The sequence below is a fragment of the Oncorhynchus tshawytscha genome, unplaced genomic scaffold (assembly GCF_018296145.1).
Source record: "Oncorhynchus tshawytscha isolate Ot180627B unplaced genomic scaffold, Otsh_v2.0 Un_contig_10335_pilon_pilon, whole genome shotgun sequence".
NCBI classification, from domain to species: Eukaryota; Metazoa; Chordata; class Actinopteri; order Salmoniformes; family Salmonidae; genus Oncorhynchus; species Oncorhynchus tshawytscha.
In genome coordinates, this window is record NW_024607729.1 from 830 (window position 1) to 10,094 (window position 9,265).

The 9,265-nt window shown below is 45.1% G+C and overlaps 1 protein-coding gene across 1 annotated transcript; it reads right to left on the bottom strand.

Annotated features, from left to right (window-relative positions):
* Nucleotides 1-514: 514 nt before the first annotated feature.
* Nucleotides 515-9,065, bottom strand: LOC121842834 (LIM and senescent cell antigen-like-containing domain protein 3). Its single transcript, XM_042312594.1, has 2 exons — nt 8,911-9,065; nt 515-818 (listed from the first exon to the last, which is right to left on the bottom strand). The coding sequence occupies exons 1-2, from the start codon at nt 9,063-9,065 to the stop codon at nt 530-532; spliced, it is 444 nt and encodes a 147-aa protein (XP_042168528.1). The 3' UTR covers nt 515-529.
* Between the last annotated feature and the right edge of the window lie 200 nt (nt 9,066-9,265).

Consider the following 9,265-nt stretch of genomic DNA (forward strand, 5'->3'; position numbering starts at 1 on the left):
GACATACAGTGCCTTGCGAAAGTATTCGGCCCCCTTGAACTTTGCGACCTTTTGCCACATTTCAGGCTTCAAACATAAAGATATAAAACTGTATTTTTTTGTGAAGAATCAACAACAAGTGGGACACAATCATGAAGTGGAACGACATTTATTGGATATTTCAAACTTTTTTAACAAATCAAAAACTGAAAAATTGGGCGTGCACAAACAGACCCCACAGAGCCCAAGGACAGAAACCCATTTAGACCCAACCAATTTGTGAAATACTGCAGTGCGCAGTCAGAGCAACAAAATGTGTGGCCCGTTGTCATGAGAAAAGGGCAACCAGTGGAGCACAGACAACATTGTAAATACAACCTATATTTATCGGTTTATTTATCTTCCCTCTTATACTTCAACTACTTGCCCATTGTTACAACACTGTACATAGACAATAATATAACATTTGAAATGTCTATATTATTTAAAAACTTTTGTGAGTGAAGTGTTTACTAATATTTGTATTGTTTATTTCCCTTTTGTTTGTTGTCTATTCCATTTGCTTTGGCAATGTAAACATATGTTTCCCATGCCAATAAAGCCCTTTGAATTGAATTGGTAGAGCGGGAGAGAGGAGAGCATGTGTGATGGTAAGAGGGGAACAGTAAGTGAACGTCACCTCATAGAAGAGACCCTCAGGGAATTGTTGGAAGCACTGAGCACAAACAAAGCATCCCTCATGGTACAGCTCCCCGTTGCTGTTGACGATCTTCTCCGCCGGGGCAAAGCCACTCTTACAGCGCTCACAAATCGCATTGGCCAGGGCACTGGCCATGTTGCTGAGAGGGGAGAGAGAGGGGAGAGAGAGGAGAGAGAGGAGAGAGAGGAGAGAGAGAGAGAGAGGAGAGAGAGGAGGAGAGAGAGAGAGAGAGAGGAGAGAGAGAGAGGAGAGAGAGGAGAGAGAGAGGGGAGAGAGAGGAGAGAGAGGAGAGAGAGAGGGGAGAGAGAGGAGAGAGAGAGGAGAGAGAGGAGAGGAGAGAGAGAGGAGAGAGAGAGGAGAGAGAGAGGGGAGAGAGAGGAGAGAGAGAGGGGAGAGAGAGGGGAGAGAGAGGGGAGAGAGAGGAGAGAGAGGAGAGAGAGAGAGAGGGGAGAGAGAGGAGAGAAGGAAGATGAGAGTTTACATTCAGTCTTATTTTAATTGTTTTTAAACAAGGGAAAGAACCGGTCATAGAGTGAGTAACGTCACAATGAACACAGTGTAGAACCCTATTGGCAAGCCACACCACGGCTGAAGCACATTCATCCCCCAACGCAGAGAAGTAATAGTGTCTCTCTTTACACAACACATCCAGCTGGAGGTTGTATTCAGGGTTTGGAGATCAGGGTGGGTAAATGAGTGAAGAGAGCTGACACATTCCCTCATACACATACAGGCACGTACACACACAAGGATTCTCAGACCAGCTCCCACTAAAACCTTCTAGTGTGGGCTTTGGTCCAACCCGGCCTATCATAGCTACAGAGAATCTGGGAAATCTAAATGTTTTGTTTTCATGGGAGAAGCACTATCCCATCTGTCCTGGTTTAACACATATTGACTGACATACTAACATACTAATTGTGTGCCGCCCTATGGGAATCCCGATCACGGCCGGTTGTGATATAGTCCGGGATCGAACCTGGGTCTGTAGTGACGCCTCAAGCACCTTAGACCGCTGCGTTACTCAGGATCCCTTAATATACAGGGGGGTACCGGTACCGAGCCAATGTGCGGGGGTACAGGTTAGTCAAGGTAATTTGTACATGTAGGTAGGGGTAAAGTGACTTTGCATAAATAATAAACAGTGAGCAGGGTGAAAACAAAGGCGGGGGGGGGGGTTCAGCAACAATGCAAATAGCATTTGATTAATTGTTCACCAGCCTGTTAAGGAGCCTTTTGGACCTAGACTTGGTGCTCCGGTACCGCTTGTCGTGCGGTAGCAGAGAGAACAGTCTATGAACGGCAGTAATAAAGCCTCCCAGAAAATATAACAAACTATCGGCCTATATCGAATCTTCCATTCCTCTCAAAAGGCTGTCACTGCCTTCCTGAAGACAAACAATGTATACGAAGTGCTTCCGTCTGGTTTTAGACCCCATCATAGCACTGAGACTGCACTTGTGAAGGTGGTAAATTACCTTTTATTGGCATCAGACCGAGGCTCTGCATCTGTCCTCGTGCTCCTAGACCTTAGTGCTGCTTTTGATACCATCGATCCCCACATTCTTTTGGAGAGATTGGAAACCCAAATTGGTCTACACGAACAAGTTCTGGCCTGGTTTAGATCTTATCTGTCGGAAAGATATCAGTTTGTCTCTGTGAATGGTATGTCCTCTGACAAATCAACCACTATTGTTTTCACTATATATTTTACCTCTTGTGGATGTCATTCGAAAACATAATGTTAACTTTCACTGCTATGCGGATGACACACAGCTGTACATTTCAATGAAACATGGTGAAGCCCCAAAATTGCCATCGCAAGAAGTCTGTGTTTCAGACATAAGGAAGTGGATGGCTGCAAACTTTCTACTTTTAAATTCGGACAAAACAGAGATGCTTGTTCTAGGTCCCAAGAAACAAAGAGATCTTCTGTTGAATCTAACAATTCATCTTAGTGGTTGTACAGTCGTCTCAAATAAAACTGTGAAGGACCTCGGCGTTACTCTGGACCCTGATCTCTCTTTTACGAACATATCAAGACTGTTTCAAGGACAGCTTTTTTCCATCTACGTAACATTGCAAAAATCAGAAACTTTCTGTCCAGAAAAATGTATCCATGCTTTTGTTACTTCTAGGTTAGACTACTGCAATGCTCTACTTTCCGGCTACCAGATAAAGCACTAAATAAACTTCAGTTAGTGCTAAATACGGCGGCTAGAATCCTGACTAGAACCAAAAAATTTGATCATATTACTCCAGTGCTAGCCTCCCTACACTGGCTTCCTGTTAAGGCAAGGGCTGATTTCAAGGTTTTACTGCTAATCTACAATGTATCACATGGGCTTGCTCCTACCTATCTCTCTGATTTGGTCCTGCCGTACATACCTACACGTACGCTACGGTCACAAGACGCAGGCCTCCTAATTGTCCTTAGAATTTCTAAGCAAAATGCTGGAGGCAGGGCTTTCTCCTATAGAGCTCCATTTTTATGGAATGGTCTGCCTACCCATGTGAGAGACGCAGACTCGGTCTCAACCTTTAAGTCTTTACTGAAGACTCATCTCTTCAGTGGGTCATAGGATTGAGTGTAGTCTGGCCCAGGAGTGTGAAGGTGAACAGAAAGGCTCTGGAGCAACGAACCACCCTGCTGTCTCTGCCTGGCCGGTACCCCTCTTTCCACTGGGATTCTCTGCCTATAACCCTATTACAGGGGCTGAGTCACTGGCTTACTGGTGCTCTTTCATGCCGTCCCTAGGAGGGGTGCATCACTTGAGTGGGTTGAGTCACTGATGTGATCTTCCTGTCTGGGTTGGCGCCCCCCCTTGGGTTGTGCCGTGGCGGAGATCTTTGACATGCTTTTTTCAACACTCTAGAGACAGCAGGAGTGGTAGAGATACTCTCAATGATCGGCTATGAAATGCCAACCGACATTTACTCCTGAGGTGCTGACTTGCTGCACTCTTGACAACTACTGTGATTATTATTATTTGACCAATTTATGAACATCTTGGCCATGTTCTGTTATAATCTCCACCCGGCACAGCCAGAAGAGGACTGGCCACCCCTCATAGCCTGGTTACTCTCTAGGTTTCTTCCTAGGTTATGGCCTTTCTAGGAGTTTTTCCTAGCCACTGTGCTTCTACACCTGCATTGCTTGCTGTTTGGGGTTTTAGGCTGGGTTTCTGTACAGCACTTTGAGATATCAGCTGATGTACGAAGGGCTATATAAATACATTTGATTTGATGACTTGGGTGACTGGATTCTTTTACAATTTTTGGGGCCTTCCTCTGACACTGCCTTTTATATAGGTCCTGGACGGCAGGAAGCTTGGCCCCAGTGATGTACTGGGCTGTATGCACTACCCTCTGTAGCGCCTTACGGCAGGAAGCTTGGCCCCAGTGATGTACTGGGCTGTATGCACTACCCTCTGTAGCGCCTTACGGCAGGAAGCTTGGCCCCAGTGATGTACTGGGCTGTATGCACTACCCTCTGTAGCGCCTTACGGCAGGATGCTGAGTAGTTACCATACCAGATGATGATGCAACCGGTCAGGGTGTTCTCGATGGTGCAGCTGTAGAACTTTGAGGATCTGGAGACCCATGCAAAATCTTTTCAGTCTCCTGAGGGGGAAAAGGAGTTGTTGTGCGCTTTTCATGACTGTCTTGGTGTGTTTGGACCAGGATAGTTTGTTGGAAATGCGGACCCCAAGGAACTTGACACTCTGAACCCACTCCACTACAGCCACGCCGATGAGAATGGGGGAGTGTTCGGCTCTCCTTTTCCTGTAGTCCACGATCATCTCCTGTGTCTTGCTCACGTTGAGGGAGAGGTTGTTGTCCTGGCACCACACTGCCAGATCTCTGACCTCCTCCCTATAGGCTGTCTCATAGTTGTTGGTGATCAGGCCTACCCCCGTTGTGGCCACGCAGTCATGGGTGAACAGGGTGTACAAGAGAGGACTAAGCACACATCCTTGAGGGGCCCCGTGTAGAAGATCAGTTGTTACCTACTCTTACCACCTTGATGTGAGCCATGACCAGCCTTTCAAAGCACTTCATTGCTACCGATGTAAGTGCTACGGGCGGTAGTCATTTAGGCAAGTTACCTTCGCATTCTTGGGCACAGGGACTATGGTGGTCTGCTTGAAACATGTAGGTACTACAGACTCATTCAGGGAGAGGTTGAAAATATCAGTGAAGAAACTTGCCAGTTGGTTAGCGCATGCTCTGTGTACATGTCCTGGTAATCCGCCTACCCCCGCGACCTTGTGAATGTTGACTTGTTAAAATGTCTTGCTCACATCGGCTACGGAGAGCGTGATCACACAGTCGTCCGGAACAGCTGATGCTCGCGTCACTGGGCAGCTCGTGGCTGGGTTTCCCTTTGTAGTCCGTAATAGTTTGCAAGCCCTGCCACATCCGACGAGCGTCAGAGCAGGTGTAGTAGGATTCAATCTTAGTCCTGTATTGACACTTTGTCTGATTGATGGTTCGTCTGAGGGCATAGCGGGATTATTTATAAGCGTCCGGATTAGAGTCCTGCTCCTTGAAAGCGGCAGCTCTAGCCTGCGTCTCCCCCTTATGAACCTGGTGTTCCTGAACCAGGAACATCAGGTTCAAAAGCGGTTTAAATGACAACTTGCAGCCATAGTGAAGGGTATGTGAGAGACACTTTGTGTGTACAGTATGTGTGTGCAAGGAGGAGAGGAGAGAAAATTAGTTCAAATAAGGGCATCTCTCGATCGAATCTCAGAGCTACAGGGAGGACTGCTACTCCCTGTCCCACACAAACTCAAGCCCACATTCATGTCAATGGATACCAATGTTTTTTTCAGTGACAGTAAGGGAGCGGTCTCTCCAAACAGTGTGTTGTTTATTAGTCAGACCTGATGTAATGAAGAGGGAGAAAAAGAGGGAGGAGGTGGAGAAGGGAGGGAAACGGGCTGCTTTTTTCAAAGGTCAGAATTCCAATGTGTGCACAGGAGACAAACACGCACGCACGCTCGCACACACACACACACACACACACACATACACCTCTCCCTCTCAGATAGATAAACAGAAGAATGGGGAAAGGGTGAGGTGTCTATCTACTGTAACCCTCCTCCCTCTCTCATCATACAGCCTTGTAGCTGTACATCCTAGAGCAGGATCCACACTACAGACCACCAACGAACTATCATGGTCCAAACACACCAAAACAGTCATGAAGAGGGCACGACAACACCTTTTCTCCCTCAGGAGACTGAAAAGATTTGGCACGGGTCCCCAGATCCTCAAAAAGTTCTACAACTACACCATCAAGAGCATCCTGACCAGTTGCATCACTGGGGCCAAGCTTCCGGCCATCCAGGACCTTTATACTAGGCAGTGTCAGAGGAAAGCCCCAAAAAGATGTCAAAGACTCCAGTCACCCAAGTCATAAACTGTTCTCTCTGCTACCTCACGGCAAGTGGTACCAGAGCACCACGTCTAGGACCAAAAGGCTCCTTAACAGCTTCTACCCCCAAGCCATAAGACTGCTGAACAATTAATCAAATGGCTCCCAGGACTATTTACATTGACCCCCCCCTCTCTCTTTTTACACTGCTGCTACTCACTGTTTATTACCTATACATAGTCACTTTACAAATGACCTCATCTAACCTGTACCCCTACACATTGACTCGGTACCGGTACCCCCTGTATATAGCCTCATTATTGTTATGTAATTTTCTTGGGTTACATTTAGATTTGATTTTTAAAAACTTTAGTTTATATAGTAAATATTTTGTTTTTACACTGCTGCTACTCGCTGTTTATTATCTATGCATAGTCACTTTACCCCTACCTACAAATTACCTCGCACATTGACTCGGTATCAGTACCTCCTGTAAATAGCCTCGTTATTGTTATTTTATCGTGTTACTTTTTATAATTTTTTACTTTAGTTTATTTGGTAAATATTTTCTTAACTTTTTCTTGAACTGCATTGTTTGTTAGGGATTGTAAAGTAAGCATTTCCCGGTCAGGTCTATACCTGTTGTATTCGGCGTATGTGACAAATAAAGTTTGATTTGATCTGATTTACAGTAACTCACTACATTCCAGAGCACATAGAACGTATTGGCACAAGATGTGGAATCAATGCAGAGGTTCCATCAAGATATTCTACAGCTATCATCACACTGTCTGATATAATGTATGAACATATAGGGGCCATATTGTCAGGGCCCTGGAGTGACATCAGACAAAAGGAAGAATTCAGAAGCCCTTTTCTGGCTCTGCTAGTAGGAAATGACACAAGCCTCAAGCATTTCCCCCCAGAGACAGGAAGACAGAAAGACTATGAAGGAGGTGCTGAGCTGGTTGGTAAATACTTCATGATCAGTGTTGGGGAGTAGTTAACTACATGTAGTTCAACTAGTAATTTAATTACATTTTGATGTAGCTTGGTGGTAGTTGAACTATATTCAAATCTTGGTAGTGTTTTCCGTAGTTAATTACTTTTTTTTATCATGTAGTGGTGTAGCTAACTACTGGAACTACATACTACTTTTAATAAAATATGGGTGAAGTAGGCAAGAACTATTTTTTGACATCAAACCTGCACAATTCACACTTGAAACCGTTTTTGTGTTTAATAGGCAAAATTACACATCTGACTCCAGAGTGATCTATTTTTGCAATTTGTAGTCTATGACATTTCAGATTTAGATATGACTTTTTTTCACAAAGTAGTTTGGATGTAGTGAACTTCATTTGAAAGTAGCTTTTTTCAGTAAACAATTTTTTTGTTAAGGGTAGCTTTAGTGTTGCTTAACTTCTTCCAGTGTGAGGTGATTGGTTGTTTCCCCCAACACTGTTCATAATACTAACTTAGTGAGTTTGTTTCACAGGGAAAGAGAGAGGGAGGGAGAGACAGAGAGAGGGAGAGAGAGGCAGAGAGAGAGAGAGGGAGGGAGAGAGAGAGAGAGAGAGAGAGAGAGGGAGAGAGAGAGGGAGTGAGAGAGGGAGGGAGAGACAGAGAGGGAGGGAGAGACAGAGAGATGGAGGGAGAGACAGAGAGAGGGAGGAGAGAGAGAGGGTGGGAGGGACAGAGAAGGAGGGAGGGAGAGACAGAGAGGGGGAGGGAGGGAGAGGGAGGGAGAGACAGATGTATCATCAAGTTGCACAGGGTTTTGAACTTCTGACCCTCCCTGTGTTGTCTCTAGTGCTTATGTCTATAAAAGGACCAGGTTGTCATCACATATCTGAGCGACTGACAGAAGTTAGGGCTTCTGCTTTATTTACCTACTGGAGTGTTAGTTCTGCCCCAAGGGTTGAAAGAAACTGTATGGTCTGTGCTAGAGTACCTGAGGCATCTAAGGATCGGACTTAACCTCTCTGAATAAGTCAAAGTCTCAAACTGTGTGACTCTCCTTATTGCCTTGCTAATGATTAGCATTCCAGACATTTTCCTTGAGACTGGAGACTTCAAATGTGACATATTTTCAGTGACTATACTTATAATGCTGATAACATTACCCCCAATGACCCCCATAATATGAGTAACATTCATTCTAACTATCCACAGGGCCACAACATAAGCTCACATATATTTAGCCTGCCCTCATCCCATAGATCCCTTCATGGCACAGAGTTCTCATGCCTGCCAGCATATTTCACTTTGCATAATACACTTCCCCCACACTAAAATAGTCCAGGGTCTCTGAGCCACTGTCTACTACCACACCATGACAGCATGCACTGTAGCAGAAAACAGCCAATAGTCTATTCATGTCAAATAACTCTATAGTTATTCAGATCATCATCATTCAGATCATCAAATTGTTCCTATTCATCAAACTGTTCCTAATACCAGAATTGTTCCCAATAATCAAACTGTTTCCAATGCCAGAATTCTTCAAATTCTTCACATTTCCAATAAGCATTTATCAATCAATCAAATTTATTTATAAAGCCCTTTTAGATCAGCAGATATCACAAAGTGCTGTACAGAAACCCAGCCTAAAACCCCAAAAGCAAGCAATGCAAACAAAGGTCAACCACAGTCAAATGTGAAAACTCTAAACCCTTAATTAACTGAGTGGGTTTAATCCCCAAATAATGTACACTACTCAGAAGTTATACAGATCTTTATGCCATGGATCACACAGGTGATTTCAGAGATCCACACCAACGATCCACTCAATCCTGTCACACACACCTTCTCCCCAATGTGTGTGTATCATGGCTCCCGGACTTACAAGCGTGCATAGAAGTCACAGAACTCCTTGTAGACTTTGACATCGCTGTGTCTCCTCTGAGACTTGGAGACGGGCAGCTCTGCCTCCCCCACCGTTGGCATGACGATGACCGTTGAACTCCGCAGGGTGTGGTTCAGGGTCCTGGGCCTCCCCATTCTCCAGGATGCTGGGGGCTGTGGCTGACTTTGAACCTGTACCTCCATAGGACACGACTCGGTAGTCCAAATACTAGTTAGTATAAGCTCCCAGTCCAACACACCCTTCCCCGGCTCTATCCAAATACAGGCTCTTTCCCAAACACTCAGTCCTAGAACAGTCCAATCCAAAAAGTAGGAGTAGTCTAGAAAGAGATGGC

Coding starts and splice junctions, on each gene's coding strand:
- LOC121842834 (XM_042312594.1), bottom strand. CDS start 9,065: ATGGGGAGGCCCAGGACCCTGAACCACACCCTGCGGAGTTCAACGGTC. Junction 819..8,910: donor TGTGACTTCTATGCACGCTT/GTAAGTCCGGGA, acceptor CTCCCCTCTCAG/CAACATGGCCAGTGCCCTGG.